The sequence below is a fragment of the Lissotriton helveticus genome, chromosome 1_2 (genome assembly GCF_964261635.1).
Source record: "Lissotriton helveticus chromosome 1_2, aLisHel1.1, whole genome shotgun sequence".
In the NCBI taxonomy this organism is placed as follows: Eukaryota; Metazoa; Chordata; class Amphibia; order Caudata; family Salamandridae; genus Lissotriton; species Lissotriton helveticus.
Window position 1 is genome coordinate 234,749,717 of NC_136058.1, and position 25,000 is coordinate 234,774,716.

The 25,000-nt window shown below is 44.9% G+C and overlaps 1 protein-coding gene across 1 annotated transcript in view; it reads right to left on the reverse strand.

Moving 5' to 3' along the window:
• Nucleotides 1–22,727, reverse strand: part of LOC144800127 (cytochrome P450 4B1-like) — a 417,525-nt gene extending 394,798 nt beyond the window's left edge. Inside the window, exon 1 of the mRNA XM_078671655.1 lies at nt 22,484–22,727. Within this exon, the coding sequence (XP_078527781.1) occupies nt 22,484–22,678 (195 nt within the window). The 5' untranslated portion in view covers nt 22,679–22,727. The remainder of the gene's footprint in view (nt 1–22,483) is intronic.
• Between the last annotated feature and the right edge of the window lie 2,273 nt (nt 22,728–25,000).

Below are 25,000 nucleotides of genomic sequence, written 5' to 3' on the forward strand. Positions count from 1 at the left end.
CGGAGAAGAGGAAGAGTGCGGAGCAGAGCGGAGATCAGAGGGGAAAGAGGAGGAGAGGCGGGAGCAGACGGGAGGAGACGAAAGCGGAGCGGAGTGGAGACCAGAGGAGGAGAGAGACCATCGGAGGAAGGAGGCGACGGCCGGAGAAGGGGAGGTAGAGAAGGGCGGCGGAATCGGAAGATCCGGAAGAGGCGAACCCGACAAGCCAGGAGGCCAACTGGAAGGCGCTTCGCCCAGCCACACTTCTTGGGAAGTGTGGCTACCAGAGGTACGATCAAGGCTTTCAGGTTGGGCGGGATTCAAGTGGGCTAAACCCCCGTAGAGGCACCAGAGACGCTTCCTCTGCACTACCCCTCCTTCACTACCCCGGCACTGTGGACCACAGCTGATTTTTGTGCACGTGTGTTCCCTCACTCCCCTCCCTGTGCCTTTCGGCAGTACACCCGTCTAAAGCTGTGTTATCCTTTCTTCCATTCGGATCGGCGAGACTTCACGACAACGTGGAGGAAGAGGCACGGACCACAAGTCCCAGAAGACACCGGGACGACCGCCGGACCACTGTGGAGAAGCGCCAGCAAAGACTGACTGAGGAGACCGAAGGCCCCCTGCTCTACTACAGAAAGACATTACACAGGAAAAAGACATTCAAGTTAATAAAGCCTGCGTTACCTAAAGTTCCTGTGTCCGTAAGTCTATTTGAGGGGCAAGTGGCAGCGCTTACACCGACCCCATTGAGCAGGGGCGAACCCGAAGCGCCACAGAAAGTAAGCGTAACACACGCGCTACAGAATTTATGACAGAGCCTGCTGCGACACAGGGTACATCAGACACAGCGGAAGGTCCGGAGGACGACATAAGATCCATACTACTGGAGTTACGTTCAGGCTTGAAAACCATTGACAGTAAGATCGATGCGCTCACATCCAGCTTACATGCGGTAAAGAAAAAGGTAGATACACACAAAACAAGACTCAATGTTCTTGAGAACAGGCTTTCGGACACACAAGATTCTCAGGCTGAATCACGGTCACAGATACTGCATATGGAGAAAGTGCTTGAAGTGACAAAAGTGAAGAATGAAGACTTAGAAGCGCGTTCCAGCCGGAACAACCTTTGTATAATTGGCCTGCCGGAATCAACAGCAATATTGAAAATGGAGCCTTTCATTGTCAACCTATTGCGCAAACTGTTCGGTCCAGTGTTGTCCACGGTCATGATAGTAGAGAGGGGGCACAGGTCTCTTGGTCCCCGGCCCAACCTGGGAGCGCACCGCGCCCGTTCAGTACACGCCTTCTAAACTATGCGGACAGAGATGCTATACTACGTGAGGCCAAAGCCAAGAGTTCCATTAACCACAAAGGAAATAACTTGTCATTTTTTTCCAGATTACACTCCGGCGGTGCAGGCGGACCGCAGAGAATTTGTGCCAGCGAAAGAGATACTGCAGTCTGCATCTGTTCCATATGCAATGCTATACCCTGCTAAATTAGGAATAACGCATGACGGACAATCACACTTCTTTACGGACTCTAAGTCAGCTTTGAAGTTCAAGAAACACATCTGCCCGAATAGACCTCACCAGGGTGGCTCCAAAAGTCTGTCGCGATCGCTGGATCTAGAGGATGCGGATCAATAACTGATGTTACTTTTAAAATATGGGGCTGGTGTCCACTATGGCTGTTTATTGAGATATTTTTAGCACAGATTAAACTATGATGCCGGTATAGTATTGCTGTGTACTAAGTAATGTTATAATGTTGTTGAATGCCGGGGGTTCCCGGTGTGGTTCTTGTTCATGCTAATGTGGTGTGGCTGTGCGACCAGATGACGCAGCCTTGCCATCCTGCCGCAAGGTGGGTGTTTGTCGCCTTTCCTCCCCCCCCTCCCCTATTGGATAGTGCTTCTCCGGGAGGATCGCGTAAATGGTAGGGAGGGAGGAGGGGACACCACTCTCGACCTAATTAGGAGGTTGGAGTGGGTAGATGGGTTGATTTTGATTGTGTTTCTTTTTTCTTTTATTAACGTATTATCAATGACTGCACTGGAGGATTGTGGTTAGTGTAGGACTGGATTGCGTACTTCTGCTGCAAAATTTGTTATCTGTCGAATAAATGTTCCATATCAGTTGAAAGATGATAGAAAAGGTCAGGGATGAGATCTACAGGTTGTTAACATGGAACGTTAGAGGGCTGAACTCCCTGAAAAAAAATTGTCAAGTGTTTACTTATTTGAACCGCCATGGCACGCATATTGCATTATTACAGGAAACGCATCTGACCACATATACGGAACGTAATATTACACTTAAATGGGCCGGGTTTGGGTTGGCCTCCTCATACTCCTCCTATGCTAGAGGGGTACTTATTTTGGTCAGAAGAGGAGTTGCGTTTACACCATTGCGTACATATATAGAAGAAGAGGGGCATTGTGCAATGGTGCAAGGTAAATTGGGGTACTCAATCATCACTATAGTAAACATCTATGACCCTATTGCAGACGAGCCAGCGTGTATCTGAGGATGTATACTAAGTTATGACAATGGCCCAAGACTACCATTATATGGGGGCGGGAGACCTCAACACATATTTGGACCCTAACTTAGATAAATCTAACCCACAGACCAATCGCACCCCACGAGTGGCTCAAAGTGTTCATAAAGCCATATTATATAGCTGGTTGAGGCTAGATTATTGGCTTCTTGGTGGGGACGTAGTCGATTGGGTGACAGCGGTTGCTAACCTCCCACGCACCTTGTCCGATCATAACCCTGTAATGTTGGATATCATAATCCCAACGGCAATACATCGCCCTTTCACGTGGAGGTTGCGATCAGAGGCATTATTAGACCCCATATACGACGCTGCTGTTTGCACGGCCATTGAAAACTATTTTGAACTCAATAACGGCACAGTGGACAGTGCTTCTACATTATGGGAGGCCTTTAAGGTAACGATTCGGGGAGTGTGCATAAATACAACTGCTGGTATACTGAAGGACCTTAGGGCCCAACTTGCCAAAATATAGACCTCGCTTCAGACCTTAGAACGCAACTACACTGATGCCGCAACAGCCGACACCTTATCCCACATACGCGATTAAATTTTGGAATATGACACTCTTGCAGAGTCGAGATACGTTATATTTCGCCCAGACATGTGGCACGTAAATATGGAGAGGGGGATAGGGCGGGCCGCAACCTAGCAAATAAAATTAGAAACCGTGCAGAACAACAGCACAAAGATAAGATAACAGACTCTCAAGGGGGAAAACATTATACCCTGCTGTAAATAACTGATCAATTCCATGAATTTTATGCTAACCTCTAAACTTCCAGGGATGGAGCTGTATATCCTGAAATGTAGGATCATGTAGCATGTGCTTGGTTTTCTGATGTTCACAGGGAATATTTGAGTCAGCCAATAGAAGCGGAGGATATAAAAGCAGCGATCAATGCCCTACCGAACGCAAAAGCGCCTGGGCCGGATGGCCTCACCATTGAATTCTATAAAACCTATGCAGATTTACTTACTCCCTATCTGCTAGAGGTGTTTGCTGAAATGCACGAAGCTGGAGTTTTGCCCCCAAGACTTCGTCAGGCATTGATTATAAAGCTGCTTAAAAAGGATAAGCCCCCTGACCTATGTGACTCGTACAGGCCATTATTATCGATTAATATAGATGCGAAAATTCAAGCCAAAATCCTTGCTATTAAACTCCAGCCCCTGATGCCGTGCCTGGTCTAGCCGGACCAATCGTGTTTTATCCCTGAGCGTTCCACAACGCACAACTTGAGGACTATATTTCCAATGCTCCTCCTTCTGGAACCAAGCTTATCCGCGGCAGCGGTAATGCTGGACACGGCTAAAGCCTTTGATTCTATCGAGTGGAAGTATATGTTTTATATCTTACCGCACATGGGATTTCTGCCAATCTTCGCGAAGTGGATTATGTTATTGTATGCCAACCCATTCGGCACGAATACGGGAGGGACGACTGACGTCGGAACCATTCTCCATCGAGCGTGGCACCCGACATGGCTGCCCTCTGTCACCACTGCTAGTTGCTATTGCAATCGATCCCCTGACATGTGTGATACGGAAAAGGCATAGGGAAACAGTTTTAAACTCTAACTATCGCCCAGTTGCCATATCTTTATATGCAGATGACGTGGTGCTATTTGTCCGGGAACCCTCTCGCTATTTGTCGCAGCTGTTGCGAGAATATGTCAGATTTGGTTTGATGTCTGGGTTAGCTGTAAATTGGGATAAGTCCATCATTATTCCTCTGACAGAATCTATGATCCAGTCAGCTATGGAATATCTGCTGGTCTGGACTGCGGACCCGGTCAAATACCTTGGGGTCGGGATCCACCGTGACCCAGACGTGGTTATACGTGAAAACTATGGGCGGGCTTGCAGCACTTTAGATCGGCAAGTCGAAAAATGGATAGCTATGCCATTGTCCCTTGCAGACCACATTGCACTCACAAAAATGGTGGTACTGCCGTGCTTTCTGTATTTGTTATTTCATATCCCGCTCACTTTGACAAAGATTTTTTTTTATACTCTACATACTACTCTGCTCCAGCTGGTCTGGGGGGGGGGCAAGCAGGCCAGAGTAAGCTGGAATGTTCTTACACAAGACTACGATAAGGGGGGATTCAGTTCACCGGACCTGCATGTTTATTATTGGAGTGCACAAGCACAATATGCATATTTCTGGGTTAGGCCACACGCATACACCCCACATGTTGCGGTGGAGGATGGGGATGCCTCCCTCATCCCTCTACACAGTATGCTCACTCATACGAAGCGTAGAGTCCCGAAAACAGACATAAATACAATAGATACCACGGTAGCTGCGTGGCAGGCGATAGGGAAATTGGCCAACAAACGTCCCACCTATGCCCCAGCAATGCACCTGGAGCACCATGCTGCACATCGCCCCTGACTCATGAGTCAGGGGCGATGCGTCTATTAAAAGAGGCAGGCATACAGATGATGCAAGATCTGTATCCAGAAGGAACGTTTCACCCACAGAAACCCTGCAATACATCAGCAACCCTACGCTGTTGTTTCGATTTGCGTTTCACAGACTTAGACATGCAATCAGATCACACTATGGTACCTACCTCTTCGAACCCCCCACACTACAATCTTTACAACTGGTGTTAACCACCCCCACTAATAAAAAACTGATTACTAAACTATAAAAGGCAATTCGAGACGAGAGACTTGATGGCCCAGACAGAAGCCTGGAGAGATGGAATGACAAACTGACCTCCCAGATATCCATGTCAGATTGGGAACATATATGTGGCCAGACGGGTAAATTTACTCTGAATGGAAATGTATGTATTATACATTTCAAGTATATACACCAGGTACACTATACACCAGTACGGTAACACCGCTATGGGCTGCGCGACTCTAGCAGGTGTGGGAGATACGGTCAACTTGAAGCAGATTTCCTACACCTTGCGTGGGAATGTAGAAAGGTGGCATGCTATTGGAGCGCTGTGGTGCGGGATATACCAGAAATGTCGGGGTTGGAGATACACTGCACACCCTTAGTATGCCTATTGTGTTGTGTTCCACATGTAAAAGGGGCAAAAGGTTGATTCATACGTTTGGCTTTGTTGATGGCTAAACGCAGGGTGGCCATAACATGGGGAGGTAAACAATCACCGAAAATTGAGCACTGGATTAAGGATCTTGTTTATTGCAAGGATAATCTGGAATTATATGCAGAGGAACTGCCGACAACATGAAGGCCAAAGGACATATGGGAGCCATTGCGACAACTTTTACACCAAAAGGTACTGGTGGACGCACAGGGCGAAGTGGGTTGGATGTGACATAGTCAAATCAGCTGGCACAATGAAGATGCAGCGTCTCTGCAGAGACAGCAAAGTACCTATATCTCCCAAGTTGTCTGAACAATCATAATTGATTAATGTTATTATTTTTGCTTTTGTTTGCTATAATTTGTTTTGTTTTTCTTGCTGGGTGGGTAATAATGAGCAAGGATAGCTTGCATGGTGGTATTGTAGTGGATTATTTTTTAAATGCAATAAAAAAAGATAAAAAAACTACAACAAAAACTTTGCATTGTGGAATATTGCAGGCCTACGATCTAAAATAAGTAATCCCATTTGGTGTGAATTCATTAAACTCTATGATATCTTATCCCTTCAAGAAACCTGGCTGAAAGATCCAATCCACATCAATGGTTTTAAAACTCTCCACACTCCGGCAGTGGAGGGTTTGAGTAGAAGGGCAAAGGGTGGCCTATGTACTTACATTTCAAACACATTAAATATAATAAAAGATAGAGAATCATCTTGAGGAGACCTATTATCAATTAATTACAGAGGATTTTGATAAAAGGCAACGCATGTTAATGGTTAATCTTCATAATAATATTCCCACTGGAGATTTGGGATTGATAGTAACAAAGTTGACTTTGGATGTGAGGACCATATGCAGCAAAAGCATAAAAGATACAATGGTAATTATGCTAGGGGATTTTAATTGTTCATTATGCTCTCATGTTGATGGAAAGAAGTGTGGTTTTATATATGAAGAGGGCACTAGCAATACCCATTTTTGTCACTCTGTGTTGGGGGACTTGTTTAATGAAATTATATTTACTTTAGATTTAGGCTTTGCGCATTAAATCTGTGAGCGACCTGCCCCTATGGGTTATACCTTCAATGGAAGAGGCTTATACAGTACTATAGACTATGTACTTCTGACAAATAATCATGCTTCTAAATGATGTGGTTTCTTTGTTGGAGATATTTCACTTAGTGACCTTTTTCGATTATGTTATTCCATATCACTGTCAGTAGATAAAAAAGGTGGGGAATGATAATATCGACCAGGCATTATCTAATATTACACTGGATAAGACAAATGGGGTATACCTTGCGCTGGCCACTAGTTGATTCTTTTTTTGGTTACAAAAAAAGTGATACAGAAATGTAAAATAGATGTAGAGACATGTTTAAGTGACTTAGCCGTTCCAGCTAACATTTTGACCTCCTTTCAGCTAATCTCAGAAGCAGTGAGGGAGGCATTATACATACAAAAACACAAATAGAAGGAAAACCCAGGGTTGGTTTGATATATGTATAGTACTCAAGCTTATAAGAACTTTAAAAAAAATACTACACGAGACCCCTAGAAATCCTAACGACGTGAGACAGGCAAGAGTTGATTATAGATTAGCCCTTAAGAAGCGAAAAATTGAACTACGTAATGAAGCATGGGAAGCTTTGCATAAAGCCTTGTCACTGGGAGACAGCTCGGCTTTTTGGAAAGCTGTTAAAGCACCTTTTCTGAATCCAAGAGATGGCCCGTCCATGGAAATCGTTATCAGTGAGGATCTTTGGGTTGACCATTTACCTAGGGTCTATGAATCTGCTGATAATTCTGAAGCCGCAACTGAGCAAACCTCATTGGACCCCAATATTCAACATTGTAATCTTGAGTTTTCTCTGGATGAAGTAAACCGAGAAATCACTGCAAGCCTTGGGGGTAAAGCACCCGGCCCAGACAGGGTCCCAGTATATTTGTTTAAAGCTAATTTTATGGGGCCCTATCGTCACCCAAGTAATTAATGTCTGTTATTCGGCTCACTTTTTGCTATCTGGACTGAATCAGTGGTGGTGCCCATTTTAAAAAAAGGTAATCACCAGGACCCTGGTTGTTATAGGCCCCTCTCACTTTTGGATTTCCTTGTCAAAGTCGTGGGTCGAATTATTTTAGAACGATTACAGACTTGGCAAGAGGAAAACAAAGTCCTTTCCGATATCCAATATGGTTTTCGGGAGGGCCTGGGAGCAATTGAGCGGAGCCTAAATCTAGCCATCCTAAGAGGGAAATATACACGGGTGAAAGAGGGCAGGTTGTTTTTAGCCTTTGTAGATCTCACCGCTACATTTGATTCGGTGCAACATGAGAAGCTCTAGGAAATTCTGGAGGCGATGGGGGTGGACGCTCTATAAATTCTTTTTCTCAGGTGCCTATATAATAATGCTGAAGGCCGAATTTGATTTAGTCTGAGAGGAGAACTTACTGCCCCATTCCCCATCAAGAAGGGGGTCAGACAAGGTTGCGTTCTGGCCCCCTTTCTTTTTAACTTATGCATTAATGGTCTAGAAAAAGCACTAATCAAGAATAGCAATGATTTCCCCCAGTTAGCCAGATGTCCTATTCCCTCCCTCCTTTACGCGGATGATGCGGTTTTAATGTCCCGAACCCAAGTAGGCTTACGGAGGGTGCTTGACAATTTCCCCAACTTTATGAAAGGTCTTGGTCTTAGGGTCAATATCTCCAAGACCTTCGTTATGAAGTGTGGGCGTGGTAGTCAAAGGTGCAAGGACATATTCGTGGATGGACGAAAGATTGAGCCCACAAAGAGATTCTCATATCTAGGAATACTCTTTGACGAAAAAAAATTATGGACTCAAGCTGTATCAGCAAAAAAACTTGCTTTTGCAAGAACCACTACTGCCCTTGTACATTTCTCAAGGAAATTAGGTAGGAGACCAACAATAAAGTACAAATACCTCTATTCTAACCTGTATGATTCTGTACAGTGAGTAAATCACAAGATATTACGCAGTGGACGCTAAATGTAGGAAAAAGTTTTTATTTTATTTAGTCATATTCTTCTTTACTTTTCCATTTTACTTTTTTGTTTTTTTCATATTTTATACATATATTCTTGTGTAAACAGATTTAATCAACATTTCATAAAGAACCCCATATCATAAATATAAAAACATCTCTCTCATTCCATCATGCATACTACTACAATCGCTACCTGGACTATTAACAGAACTAAGACTATTAAGTACAACAAAAATTCAACACAAAGACATCAAACAAAAAGAACTGCTGAGGGTCCCCTATAAATATATACAGCATCAAATTTTACATTTTCATTTCACTTGTTGTTTTTACATTTTCTGATCATTTTCTTTTTTCTTTTTTTCTTTTTACATTCTTTTTGGCTTTTTATGTAGGGGTCTCAGATGCGTACGGCCTACTTACGTTTCAGTGATTTAAGATATTTTTATTCACCTTCCTCAGGGCCAACAAAAGACTAAACAGACAATACACTTGTATTCACTCAGATTAAAACCTGGGGGTTCTTTGGTATCTAGAAAAAAGACACATTAAGTTCAAAATTAATTACAATCCTGCTGTGTGCGGCCCCTGCAAAGCATTTATTAAATTCAAAAAAATCAAAAACTGTTTTTGTGCCATAGGGTTGTAGCTAGGCTAAACCTGTGATGCCCGTGCTACTCTATTTTAGAAACAGCAAGTGATGGGGTAGAAGACAGCCAGAATATTTAGTAGGTATATATGAAGAGGATGTATAGAAAAGTGTTTCAATTTGAGCCTCCACCAGATGAGAAACAGAGAACAGATCTAGTCGTAAGAGAAACTGCACCCATGCTATAGCTTTGTGTCATTTATAGTTGGGTTGGTTTGGGTTCATTATGGGGGCACAGAAAATATCTGCGAGCTTAAAGAGTACCTTTATGAGACTACAGGGATGGATATTTCTACAATCTTTTTATACGCTTCCCAGATATGATATTCAGTGTAGTCTGCTACCTGTAGGTAGAAAGCAATGACAAGATTTTAGAATTGCCGAGAGGGAAGAAACTAGTGGGTCATGCATAGATGTTACCTACTTAGAAGTGTGACGTAGTCATCCATAGATAGAAGGATAGAGCTCTAGAAGGAATTCTAAGGAATTTTCAATACTTCGTGGTTCTAAGTTGCTCCGACTGGAGGGGTCCAGCAAAGACAATCTGCAAGATTTAGTTAAGACTCAATGTATCTTTGGGGGAGCATCTGAATCTCTGTTAGTAGTTAATATTCTAATAGATAATACTCTACCTTATTTACTTTGCAAAAGTAGGGCTGGACCGTTGCGACCAGTTATCAATCAAATTAGAGTGAATGATTCTTCTCTTTTCTTTCTCTGCCGTTTAGCTACAACACTATGGCACAAAAACAGTTTTTTAATTTTTTTAATTTAATAAATGCTTTGCAGGGGACGCACACAGCAGGATTGTTATTAATTTTGAACTTAATGTGTCTTTTTTCTAGATACCAAAGAACCCCCAGGTTTTAATCTGAGTGAATACAAGTGTATTGTCTGTTTAGTCTTTTGTTGGCCCTGAGGAAGGTGAATAAAAACATCTTAAATCACCGAAACGTACGTAGGCCGTACGCATCTGAGACCCCTACATACAAAGCCAAAAAGAATGTAAAAAGAAAAAGAAAATGATCAGATAATGTAAAAACAACAAAGTGAAAAGAAAATGTAAAATTTGATGCTGTATATATTTATAGGGGACCCTCAGCAGTTCTTTTTATTTGATGTCTTTGTGTTGAATTTTTGTTGTACTTAATAGTCTTAGTTCTGTTAATAGTCCAGGTAGCGATTGTAGTAGTATGCATGATGGAATGAGAGAGATGTTTTTATATTTATGATATGGGATTCTTTATGAAATGTTGATTAAATCTGTTTACACAAGAATATATGTATAAAATATGAAAAAAACAAAAAAGTAAAATGGAAAAGTAAAGAAGAATATGACTAAATAAAATAAAAACGTTTTCCTACATTTAGCGTCCACTGCGTAATATCTTGTGATTTACTCACTGTACAGAATCATACAGGTTAGAATAAAGGTATTTGTACTTTATTGTTGGTTTTTTTTTTTCTCCCTCCTCTAGACCTTAAATTATATTTGGGAGCACTCTTTAGTATTATTTAATTAGGTAGGAGACCGCCTGTGGAGCTTATTAAGATACATAAAGCTAAAAGTATCTCCACGGCAATGTATGGAGCAGGGATATATGGGGCCTTGCTAACTCCTACGCGATGCAAATAGTAGAAAATACGTTCCTGAGATATATTTTATCCCATCCAGCACTTCCTTGGATGTCTGTCACGGGAACTGGGCTTGCCTCACATATCACATCTTATTAAACTTGAGCCTATTCTTTTGTGGCATAGTATGTGGACAACAATAGAGGCCTAGTTAAATTGAGACATACTGCTGGATAGCCTAAAGCTGGAAGGGGCCTTAAAGATCCCCTGGCTAAGATATGTCTGAAATTTTATGGAGGATTTCGGACATCCCGAGTATTTTTCCGACTCTAGTAGGTTACTTAAGGTCGGGAGAAAGGACCTAAAAAAGGAGGGTCTCCAACATCTGGAAGCCATAAGACTGCCGTCTGAGATTTTAAAACCCAGTGTTCAGCAGATTCAACTGATTTTAATCACTTTTAACATTCAACCATATTTGAAAGTTGTTCCTGGGGTTTATGATCGTTTTCTATTAACCAGATTCAGACTGGGAATCTTCCATAGAATTGTGAGTCTACCAACAATTAATGACTGGAACAGACAATTGCAATTGTGTACATGTGATAATCTTTCAGAGCAATCCACCATACATGTGTTACTGTTCTGCAAATTCTACAGAGAACTGAGAAATGTGTGGATTCTTCCCATTCTAAAATGATTTGGGATTAGGCAATGTAGGCCAGCTTTTATTGCTTTGCAGTTCTTAGATAATGTACATATTACCTGGAAGATAGCAATGTTTTAAAAGCACGTAATTAACCTCAGGAAAAGGATGGTAATTCAAGTCTAAGGGTCACATGGTAGCAAAAGGTACTTGTGTAGCACTGATGAATTTAAGCACTTTATGACCCCGGTTTCTTATTGCTGTTTGTTTTAACATTTTATCTAGTTTTTAATGATTTTTAACTTCGTGTATAATCTGTTGAACTGGCAATGTACATATATGAAGTTACTCGTCTTTTTAACTATACATATGTCCTTACATGTGCTTTTATGATTGTATGAAATAGCAATCGAATAAATCGGTACTTGACTTGACTAATATGGTTCAACCACAGTAAGGAGCAATCACACTTAGGCTTACTCCATATGGCAGTCAACTGGTCCAAGCTTCTGTGGAATCCCCTTCCATTTAAAAACCTGGTCTACTTTATGTGCATACTTCCTTATAACAACAACATACTCTCCTCGTGCACTGGTTTATAAGCATGCATAATACAAACAGCCACCTGGAAACACACATAGTCCAACGTTGGCTGCAGAATTCTCTGATTTTCAACAGACAAATGTTATTTCTAGCTGCACGAGTCGCAATGCTGCACCCAAATCTTTGCAAGAGTCAACTAGTCACCCTTCAGCTGTTAATTACTGTATTTAAGGCATTTGAAGAGGATATGGTACCAGAATATTGTGGTCTAAATATTGCCTGAAAAAATATAGTGTCCAAAAACATAGTGTTCTAAATATAATTTACAAAAATATCACTACAGTGTTAACAGTGGAAAATCTACACCCAATGGAGCAGTGTTTTTGTACAATTTATTTAAGCCACAATATTTATGTCAGACAATACTTTTGTTATCGAAATTCTGGCATATATCTTTTTAAAGAGGTGACAACTTGACCCAGACTTTTCAAATCTCTGATTAATGATGAGGGGTGGGGCGTTCTCTGCACTGGGAAAGAATCTTATATACTGTACTTGATTTCTTTGTCATGAAAATTCATGTTCACATCACTGACACACTTCTTAATGCTGCAGTAATTTCAACAGTTTACTCATAGTCTAGAAGCTTGGCACCTATATCTAAACCCCTGCACTTATTAATCAGAGCCTACCACATGGTGGTGCTGCCTACCTTATTTTTTTAGCAGAGTACATTAAACATATCAATATTCTTTTTAAAATATGATATGATAGAACAAGCACATCCAGGCAATCCTTACTGATCGAGCTAACCTAGACTAATACAAAATATCACACTTGTCAGAGTGCGGAGGGTAGAAAGAGAATGGACTGCCATTCAGCCGCAGTGACAGGAGCTGTGGGTGGTGCGAGCTACAGTGGACTCCTGCGAAATACCTTCGGCTCTGGCATCTAAGTTTTAATAAATTAACCACTGTTCTAAAGCCACCTCCTGTCACCTTGAATATCCATTGTATGTTATTGTTGGGACTGAATAGTCCTTGGCACAGTTAAAGACGTGTACCCCTGCCCCAAGTGCCCAACTGTACTGCTGTCTTGGTCGACAGTGCTGTTTTTTTATCATAGGTAAATACGGATCATGTGTCTGTCACATGACATAGGCCTGTTGTTGGACCTGGCACTCTCGGCAGGAGGTTCACCCCTAAACATTTTCCCTCCACTTTTTACTTCATTTGTTTTTGTTGGCCTTAGGACTCTGTGCACTTTACCACTGCTAATCAGTGCTAAAGTGCTTGTGCTCACTCCCCTAAACATTGTTTGATTGGCCTACACCTGACTGCCATACTTAACTACGCATAAGTCCCTTGTAGAGTGGTATACCATATACCCAGGGCCTGTAAATTAAATGCTGCCTGTGAGCCAGTAGCACTTAGTGTGCCTTGCACTTAAGTAGTACTCAAAAACATGTTCCAGGCGGCCTGCCATTACAGCCTGTATGCAGTTTTAAACTGCCATGTCAACTTGGCATTAAAACCTTATTGCACATTTTCAGCGTGACGTTGTTATGCTCTGTGGAAAAATGGTGGGATGGCTTTAGTTCCGGTGTCGTAAAAGGAATTGGACAACAGGTGGCAGAGCTGCAAGTGCAAATTGGGCCTACCTTCAACTTTTTTTATTTTTTTTTGAGAACCTTTATTGTCACTTCAGGTAAATACAAGTATGGGCCTACAACCATCCCGGCCGGCCGCTAGCAAGTCGTAATTACAGCAAATCAATGTAGAAAAATACAATAGCCCGAAAATCAGGGTCTAATAAGTGTCCAGGATATAATTTGTATGCAAGCGTACTATTCAGGATTCAGGATGTGAGAAGGTTCATTTTACAATAAAGAAAAACTCAGAATCAATGCCATACGGTCATACATGGTCCTACAATAGCAAGTACGAAGCAGGAAATCCGGAGATAGTGCAAATACGTTTGAAGTATTGGGGGTAAGGCACACGAGTCAGGATAAATGTAAAAACAAACACGTTACATAGCAAAGCCGCACCCCACCCCTCAAGACGAAACATATTGTAGGAAACATGAAAAACGACGACACCAAAAAGGAAGAAAGACAAAGGGCCATAGAAACAAAAAAAGGACAAATTAACAAACCCCATCCCCCACCCCTGCAGAAGGCTACGGCCTATCCCCCCCCAGCAGCGTGCCTGTCGCCCTAAATAGGAGACCCGAAATATAGAAAAAGAGAAGAAGAAGAAAAAGAGGAAAAATGTGGGGAAGGGCCATCGATCTGGCCACCCGCCCCCCCCCCACCACCGCGCACAGTAAACATCCTAAAAGCAAAATCAGAATAGCCATGGAAAACATTAATCGCTGATAGCACAATCAATAACATCCCCGCTGAGTGTCCCCCAAATCACAGTCAGCCAACAATAAGTTCCACTATGTCCTAGACGGCCTCACCCCTGGCCTTTCCTATCAGTAGTACCAACATACGTCCACTTATCAATCGGCATACAGAGCAGCGTGGAGGGTCCAATTGATCCGGGCAAACTGGGCAGCGTTGTTATTCCATGGGACTTCAGCCACCAAAACCCAGCCGAGTATGTATGGCGGAAATCCGTCTGTGCCAGTATCGACCCCGAAAACATCCTCCAGTCCGGACACAGTCTCACCAGCCAGGGAAAGAGAGTCACACCATCCGGTAAGCGCTGAAACGCCGCCGGGGCAGCCCAGACCATAGATCGACGTTGTTTCCCCAGCTGCCGAGTAGATAAGTGCCCCGACTCGTCACTCACATTTACAACAGATCTGTCCAAAGCGATCTCATGAACCGGGTCTTCCAGCGTCTCCACAAACATAGGCGTAGCCGGAGCACTCATCACTGACGCAGAGGCGGGCACATCGGCGCTTCCTTGAGATCGAACTATGCCCGTGTGAAAAGGTGGGACAACAATGGCGGCCATCCTTCTTCCCAGATTCCGGGCGTCCCGGATCAGGGTCGTATGCAGGGTTGTTAGCGCAGCCAGGATATCTCTAGACGTGGGCTCTGTCTCATGTCGCCAGACCCCAGGACTCTCCCGCACAGCAGATGCCCTGCCTGGATGTGGTCTGCTTAAGAGGGTGCCGTCCGCCATCTTAGCTGATCCGACCTCGTCCTTCTCCACCTCATCTCGGGACCGGGCCCCACACCAGGGCGCAACAGGAGTCACCACGAGGACCCCGAAAGTCAAGACAGGCTCCCCAGCGAAGGGTCACCAAAAGGCTAAACAAAATCTCCGCCGCTCTCTGGGAGCCGCCCGCCGATTCCGGGATAAGTCATTAGTCATGCCCGGACACAACACTGGAAAGGGGGCCAAGTATCATGCACTCTCCTCGACCCTGCTTCACCGCACATCCCACAAGGCACTCCACTAGATGGACTGGGTCGGCGCTGTCTCCAGCGGCCCATCAGATCTCCGGTGCCCTCCGGCCGACTCCTCACCCCCACCAGAGGCCGCTGTTGTCGCAGTCGTGGCCGGCTACTCTCCTCACTCGACACCCCGGTCCCAGCTCCGTGAAGGCCGCAAAACAGTCGGGGACATTTCCACGGGTCTGCCGCACGTAGAAGCCTCAGGAGCAAACGGTCAGTGAAAGTTGTCCTTCGCCTACTTAAATATGCCGTTATGGCTCAGGATAGTTGCCAGGATGTATGCGCGGGGTGAGAAGGCTCACGGAGCCGAGCGTCTATGCAGCCATCTCGGTCGCCAGCTTGGCTCCTCCCCGCTACCTTCAACTTTTTAACTTCTGAATGTCTTCCGTTTTCATTTTGTTCTGCAGGAAATATTTCATGCTCTTTATCACTCTTTACCAAAGAAATTTATTTCAAACATGAGATAAGAATGCTGCAGATGCGGTGTTGCAGTGAATTCTCTTCAAAGGTATGCATTGCAGTTCTATTCTGGTTAATTATCTACTATGTTGTTTATTTTTCTCCATGTGTGCCTAGCTGCAGAGCTTCCTTCTGCAAACAGTGGGTATAGAAATTACTGTCTACTTTATTATACTACTTCTATATGGATATGTCTGAGAAGGATTAGGAGGTGGTTGAGGTATTGATATTTCCACATTGCTTCCTCCACATGGCACTATGAAGGAATAAAGGAGTCAAATTGCAATCTTTCAAGAGGAATACTGTAGCCATTATGAATTTGATTTCAAACCTGGAAAGCTGTGAGCCCTTTTGTCATACATCTTAATGGCAATTGTTACTAATTATGCCTGTAACAAAATTTACAGGCATACATTTTCATTTGCCAAGAAGCCAGAAGGGCTGTGTGAGAAGGAGAAGCTCTGCAAGACTTCTGCCTGTGACCAGGACTTGGGGCAAAGGCCTTCTCGTTTCCCTGCTGGGCGAGGGGACATCACCCATGGAAACCAAGATCACCTGCCCTGGAGCACCAGCACCTTGCCAGAATCTCAGGTTGTTACATGGGCTGAAGATTGCAACTGTGACCGGCGGGTAAAGCCCACTCACCAAGACCTGCACCTGACTGATTTCCCCAAGGACCACAAGGGATCCTGTCGGATAGATTGAATCCCCCTACCCTAAGAGTGGCTTACCTTGTCTTCGCAGAGCGGGAGCAGCTCCGATCGCTAGGACAAGCCACAAATTGTGCGAGAGAGAGCCTGTGCCTGCCAGGTGCTGCCACGTGTACCGCAAACAGCCTGACTTGGCCGAACAGGTTCAGGACTTGTGAGCACCTGCGGAGAGGGCACTCACTGCACTGCTGAACACTTCCATACCGCCTGAGCAGGTAAGAATAGAAGTGGGCCTGTGGGGCCCTGGGGAGGGGGTGGGGGCTCTCTGCTGGCAGTACTGCAGCATCATAGGCACTGTTGACAAATTCCTAAAGAGTCAAAGGTGAACTTGAGTAAGGCCTATTAGTGGGTTTCCCTGGATACAGACACCAATGAATGGGGAATAACTCCCACCATGTTATAAGGAAGCTGGTGGGACAGCAATTTGCCTGGCAACTAATGGAGCCCCAACCTTAAGGGGATTGTGCTGTTGCTCATAACTTTCATTTAGAGTGTAAAATTAGAAATAAAATATTATATAAAAGTAAGAATTGACTGAACACTGATGTATTGTTAGTACTGTGTGCAATTTCAAATATGAGTTGTGTTATCTCACCTGTATCTACATTACACCCCCCATCCCCACCCTCCAAGGGAGCCTTTGACTGCTCGTCCACAGCTATCACTGAGAGTCAAGTGCAGAAGGGGTACTTGGCCCAGTTGCTCAGGATCCATAGTAGGCCGGCCCCTGGACGCAGGAGTAAAATGTCTCAAACACCACTGTTGGGTCCAGTAGCCCCGGTATGCTCTGTTGCCCACTGAAAGCGATTTTGACAGTTATGTTATTTTACCCTATACTATTCACATTTATAGAGCAACCCACCAGGGTATTGAGTGGGCTGGATGCCTCCAGGTCTAATGGCAGTAATTCAAAACTCACATTGAAACGAGTCCATATCAGACTTTATGTTAATGTCCTTAACTTGACACACAAAACACTGAGATTCTGAGCAATGGCTGTAAATACAGTTAGAACAAGCATTTGCAATGCAATAGGTCTCGCAGTTGTTAGAGTTTGAGCTATTGGCATTGTAAATGGCAATGTCTTTTATTTATGTGTTGGTTTTCAAAACATAAATAAAAGGCATTGTCATTTACAATGCTAATATGTTTAACTCTCGCAAATGCGAGACCTATTGCATTGCAAATGCTTGCTATAATAAAGCGCATTAGCGCTATATTAAAACAAGTTTAAGCTATTGGCATTGTAAATGACAATGCCTTTTATTTGTGTTTTAAAAACCAAAACATTAATAGAAGGCATTGCCATTTACAATGCCAACAGAGCAAACTCGCGTAAATGCGAGACCTATTGCAAACGGTAGGTATCACAGACAAATGGAGGGAGGGCGGGGGTGAAGAAGGCACAGACAACAGTATGAAGTGCTTCATAAACGCACGATACAAACTAACCTCTTTGCGTGTATAAGGGGAAACGCTCACAAAATGCTTATCTTTGGTGAACTATCTCTCAAGAGGTAGCAGGGTCCCATTCAGCCATCAAAAACACGTGAGGAGTGAGTTGACAAGCTCCCTCCTGGATCACTTTGTCCCACAGTGCACTCTGAATGAGTGAAGTAGTTGCGCTTCGGGGGCCCGATTAGCCAGCTCAGAAACGTGTGCCTTGAAGGCGTGTAGTGCCTGCTATCTATTCTAGTCGCTTCTGGTTGCAGTAGTAATACGTTTATTAAAAAAATCTCCATAAAACGTAATTAGCAACATCTTTAAAAACATATAACAATCACATAAACCAGCATCCTAACTTACCTTCATTAAAAAATAACCCTTGATGTTTAATAAACTGTCTGGCCCGACTCTGTTTCTCTTGTTGGGCTTCCAGGGCTGGTTCCTGAGCTCCCTACAGCGCCCCGAGGCCTCGGGCCCTAACTGAAGCTTTCCAGAACCTACAACTCCTTCACTACTGCGAGGCCTCGGCAGGTTAAGATTTGCAATCACGACCCCAGCCCCGGACTTGTTCTATCAATCGCCTAGAAGCCAATGGGTTATGCAGTATCCCCTACACAAACAGAAGGATACAAATAAATGAGTCCGTGTTTAGACAAGTGAAATGCGAGCCTAGCTTTGCCCGCCCATGCTAGCGCCCTTAGCAAGAAGCAAAATAAAAATGGTTTCTTTGTTTTAGCACAGAATATAAATACTTCTCTACACATAATAATACATGGCTTTATAGTGCTTGGTTACATGTCGACCGATTCGAACCGCTATAGAGAAGATGTGTTATGAGGCACCTGCTCGATGGTGCTCAGTTTAAGCTCATCGTGAGCGAGAAGAGGCTTAGCTGGCTCTAGGAATTCAAGTTGCGTCTGATGGATCGACAGGCGCCATCAGCTAGCACTGAACTCACTGAGCTATCTCACCGAGTTCGGTCTGAAGTTCTAGTCGTGCTGTTACATCACAATCCTTGCTGTGAGATTTTCTTCACAATGGTGAAAAGTGCGCTTTACGTTTTACAAGCAGTATTTCCTTCGCCACAAAACTTGAAACTTGTCTGTGGCATCTTTGATCTATTCCAATAGTGCTACTAGTGGGGTCTTGGTTAAATGATACTGAACCAGATTGTAAAATCTATTTTTCAGAATGCATATAGAATGCTGGTTATTTCTGATTCAGTTGCCCTACTTATTTAATTATGCCAATTAAACGTAGGACTTGGAGTAAATATTAACAAACTGCAATATTTGGCTACTGTTTTGAGATATGTGTTGCTGGATCAGTTTTCAGGAAACATTTGATTTTACTTTTTGGTGAAATACGTTCTAGTAATTGTTTCCCTTGTTTCCGACCTGCAATCGCTTTAAGCTTGCAGCGTCCTGGTTTACGACTCTCAGACCTAGTGCAGTAATATTGTGTGTCGTAATCAGAGTTATTCATCGCTCATTAGCCAACCTGTTCTGGGTGGTTTCACCGTAAAGAAGTAACAGTCATCCCTCTTAACCTGTAAGGTCTTCCATCTTCATTGATGTTCACTGCAGTATATCAGTGCATGATGTACAGCACATCAGTCATATAAAGATCCATAAACATATCTTTGGCCTATAAAACAGGAACAATATGATGAGAGAATACTGTTTCAGCCTCGACATGGTGCCTGTAACAGCTTCCCCATGGCCTGATAAATTCCTCACTAGAATGCTCGCAACGGAGCTAAAGCTCATATTTCAGGGCCGTCAAAAAGCACACAGATTCCTTGCAGTTGACAACACTGTGGGCCTGACACAGAAGTCCTGATCACGCGGGCCAATTAATCAAACCGCAGTTGCCCCTGCGTGATTGAGACCCGCTTCGAGGATGTTTGCCAGGTCTGTCCATGTAGAAGTGAACGAGCCCCAACCCTTCCTTCCCACCCTGAAGAGGCGAGAGTGGATCTCCACATAGAATGCTAAAAGCATAAAACATTTTACTTGCCATAGAATGCTAAAAGCATAAAACATTTTACTAGCCATTATGATGCGATGTTGTTGCCGTTTGAACAGCTTTATCTGCTCACGTTATATCCCTGAGCAAATGGAGCAACTACGGGAACTACGCTGTAATGGCCAGACTCATAAACAATATAAAGGCACGCCCGCACGCACGAGCGCGCCCGTGCGTAACTTTAAAAAACAAGGAGCGAGGGGCGTGAACCAGGCTCCATGGAAAACAAGTGGCATACCAACGGGCATTGTATAATTAAATGTATCACTGAGTGCTAGTATGGGGTGTATCAGCGCATTGTCAGAAATGCCGGTCAGAGGCTCAGGATATCATTTGAGAGTAGGTCAGCAGCAGGTAGCACCGCGGACAGTGCGCGCAGCGCCCCCCGCGGGCGCAGTTCTCACCGGTCAGGCAGGCGGCCGTGTCGATCCACATGAGGAGTTGTCCAGCGCTCAGCTCGGCCCGGTGGTTGGCGTGGACCTCTCCAGAGCCCCTGCTCTCCGGCTGTGGTGACTCCGGCACGGGCCCGCCAGCCACCTCTGCATGCGGTGGGTGATCCATGGGCTGCGGGGCAGGGCAGGACCAGGGGCGGAGGCAGGAGCTGCGGAGCTCCGGAGAGCAGCCTGCGTGTGCCGGTCTCTCGCAGCACAGGCTGTTAAAAGAGCATCGCGCAGGGAGGGAAAGCGGCGGGAGCGAGGGAGGGTTTGTGGGACGTCCAGCAGGAGTGAGAACCAGAGAGACAGGAGATTGGGAACGCGCGCGCGCGGCCGGCTCCGATCGCTTTCCAGAGCGTGCGCGCGACAGTCTCTGTCTCCTGGGAAGCAGACTCCACAGCTATAGTATCGCGCCTGCGCGATGCATATGGCTTCGCCATATGCGTCGCAGGCGCGAGACCTAAAAACCAAAGGTGGTGATGGACGGAGCGTTGACAATACAAACACTCACCCCCAGTCAACTGATCTGGGTTTAATCCATCACCGTTCTTTAGCTCACTCCGCCACCCCAGTTCATACATGGCCATTTGCAAATCAGTCTGACCCTGTGCCTCATGGGAACAGTCCAGCCCGAACTGCCAAGCCATGTCTTCCCTGGACCGGAATCAAGCTTCCCAGCTGATTCAAGCAAGCCGGACTGAAGACGGCTGTAATGCCAGAAACCGGTCCTCGGAAGCTTGTTTCCGGTCCAGGGAAGGCATGGCTTGGCAGTTCGGGCTGGACTGTTCCCATGAGGCAGAGTGGGCTAAAGAACGGTGATGGATTAAACCCAGATCAGTTGACTGGGGGTGAGTGCTTGTATTGTCAACGTTCCGTCCATCACCACCTTTGGTTTTGCTTTGTAAAAACAGTTAGACTAATTCATATCAGCAATGCAGTCTCTGTTTACATTTGCTTGTTTTACTTAATCTTGCATTCTCTAAGAGTGTTTGTTTTTCCAAGATTTTGTGTTGCTGGTTTTTTTTTCTCGCATATAGCATATCACTCTTGTACAATGTGTGCTGTGAACTGAGTTGCTTCTACGTGTCAGAGTGAGTACAGGTTGTGGACGGGTTTTTATGCTTGTTTGAAAGTCCTGGAGCTGGAGCTGAAGCTGAAGACAGTGCGGGTTTCTCACAGAGACTGCCAGTGGGTCTTATAGTACTCAGAATACATGTTCATTCAATTCCTGGCCTCTCTGCAGATCGCATAGAGCAATGGTCACATATGCCAATTGTAATTGTAATTCTACGTGAATATGTGTGAAGTAGTACACAGTTGTCAAAATATTGATCGGGAGAAAATTAAAGAAAAGGCAGTGTTTACGGGTGAATGGGTGTGTGTATGGGTGGATGTTGAAGTTAAAGAGATGAAAGTAAATGCACGCATGAGTGTGTCAAAAGAGCGCTAAGGAGGAATGATACATAGTGTGATATGCAAATGGAAGATTTCAGAGAGATATGGGTAGATGAAAGGTATAAGTGTCTAACATAGGCAATCAGCATAGGAAAGTGCTGAGAATGTTAGACCGGAAGTGATTGAGACTCCGAGGACCAATAACAAACAAAAATCAGAGAGACGCACCCAAAGGTGGCAGGCTATGGAAAGCACGGGATTTTAGATTACCTTTTTAAGAAGCTAAGCCTTTAATGACATAGCCACGCCCCAGGGGCGCGATTCCAAGACGCACTTACGATGCCAAGCCCAGCAACCCACCCCTCGCCAGTTCGTGCACACTGAGACAGGTCTGCACCGCTGACCACTGCCCAGTGCCCAGTCCCTGCCTCCATTCGACGCACAGGCCCGCGCTGCGCTGTTTTACTGCTCTACATGGCTGCAACATGCCTCGCCCTCCGCACTTCTGCTGCGGCTCCCCGCGCCCCACACTGACGCCCCTACTTACCTCATGCACTTGTCCATACAGCCAGTGGCAGGGGGGGCCAGGGAAGCTCTGCAGAGCTCCAACCAGCTCTTTCCTCCTCTGGTGCAACTGGATGGCCTTGAGGAGCAAGAAGGCCAGGCAGAACACTGCAGCGAGGTGCACGAGCCGGTAGACGTCCAGCGCCCATAGGCTCTCCAATAAAGAGGGCTCCTCCATCACGCTTCGGCGACCTTGTTGTGATTACTTCCGACTACAGATTGCGAGCTTTTAGCCTGAATAGTCATTCACAAATATCTGATGTAATGAGATGGCGCCATCTACTGAGCAGTTAGAATATTACATTGGCGTGGTTAAAACAAAGTCCAATGCCTGCATTTTATTTGTACCTAGCACCAAAAAGGGTGCATAGAGCAGCAGACCATAGCTCATAAAGCGCCCCGGGTGAATACAATTGTGGCTTCTCCTCGCAATCATTCTCTTTAATTGTCTGTGTATTGAACATCTGGGAGAAGTTAGGAGGGAACATGAGTTCGCAAGATTAAGGAGCTTCATGAAAGGGAAAAAACACCTAAAAGCAGACAGGGTCAACAGCCTTCAGAAAAAGTTTTTAAACACACTTTTCTTTGGACCTAAAGGCGTAGGAAGCATGCAGCACCGACAACCCTAGTGGTCGGTGCCCTGAGCGTGCGCCCAGCTTGCACATGCAATAGTTCGGCCCTGATTTACATTACATGAACCAGTGTCACACAGTGTCGCTAATGCAGCCCGAACAATGATCATAACCGGTGTGCAGGCGCGCAACACCCATTGGTCTCACGGGGCTTCAGCCCCCCCTCCCCGCCTCCCTGTGTGTAAGCCCGGGCTGACACAGCTTTGCGGGCTGGCGACCATCTAATTGCAGCCGCACCCGAGTACTTAACAGGTCTTTAAAAGACCATTTACTTGTAAATGAGGCTTTTGTTGTGTTTTCACCACTTATTTCAGACACTCTGTCTATGGTTGGAAGATTTAGCCCCCCCCCCCCCGAAATATATTTAAATGCATTAATTTTGTAATGACTTAAACATGATGTTGGTTGATGTGCACTATTCTATGCATAAGTAATGTGTAAATTATGAACAAAGACCCAATTGGTATTATTTTTAGACAGTTACATTGATATGTAAAAGCATTACATGAACAGAAATAAGGAGACTCCAATAGATTTTGGAAATGTGCTTCAAGCATCATGTATTCAAAAAGAAAGGTGAGAGAACAGTTGTAGCAGCACTGTACAAGAAAACAAACCCAAAATTGGACTTGGTGCTCGGTATGTGATTGTGACATACGAGTAGCGACGCAAGTGACAATTGAGATCAGCTGGGACGCAGCGTGAGGTGCAATTTGTGAAAATATATACAGTGAATCAGGACGACGAGGTGGCTCATATAACAATACAAAATAATTTTTGTTTTAAGTAAGCATTTAAATTGAGCCTAACACGGTGGGTGCGCCATTTAATGAGCTGAGGAGTCATTATATGCATAAGGCATCAATTGCCTTGTTCCTTAAAATTCCATGTTGTAAGGCATTCATAGTACAGTGGCCCATGCACAAAAGTGATGCTGCTTGTAGGAAGGTGGATATCTGACTATGGTTACCCCCAAACTTTTTGCCTGGTGTTTAGCTGGTTTTTGACATAGTTGGCCTGGGATCCTGCTATTCAGGGCCCCAGGCTAATTGCTCTCTCCTTAAAATGGACTCCATGTACCTTAGGTACATACCCAATTGGAATTGGCTCACCTTATTGGCCCCTGTAACAGTGTACCCAGGTACCCAGGGCATAGGTGCTTCCAAGGCCTACCAGGGGCTGCAGCATGTATTATGCCACCCCTGGCCTGGCCTCCATATTTTGACACAACTGGCTGATCACTCAGCTGGGGTAAGTCGGTGTAACCACCCCTTACTTAGGTGTAGTATGCCTATACCTAACCTAAAATGGACACATATGTTCCTATCAGTCACTCCTATGGAAGGCCTCATCAATCCTGGAGGCAGAGTGCTTGGAAATATGTGAGATGGTGCTCTGGCATGAGCTGAGCCTGTCTGCAGCTTTCGGAACCATGTCCTTTAGCTGTTTCATGATATTGCCATACCATATACTCTTAAGTGCATTATAATCCTCGCCCAAGCTCCAGAAGAGACTCCAGCGGATCCAGAACGCCTCGGCCAGACTCATCCTCGACATCCCCCGACGCAGCCACATCTCCGGACACCTGAGAGATCTGCATTGGCTCCCGGTCAACAAGAGAATCACCTTCCGTCTCCTCACCCACGCACACAAAGCCCTACACGACCAAGGCCCGAGCTACCTCAACAACCGGATCAACTTCTACACTCCCAAGCGCCTCCTCAGATCAACCAGCCACGCCCTCGCCGCCGTCCCCCGCATCCGAAGAGCGACAACAGGAGGAAGGTCCTTCTCCTACCTGGCCGCCAAGACCTGGAACTCACTCCCGACCGACCTACGCCTGACCCAAGACCACCTCTCCTTCAGGA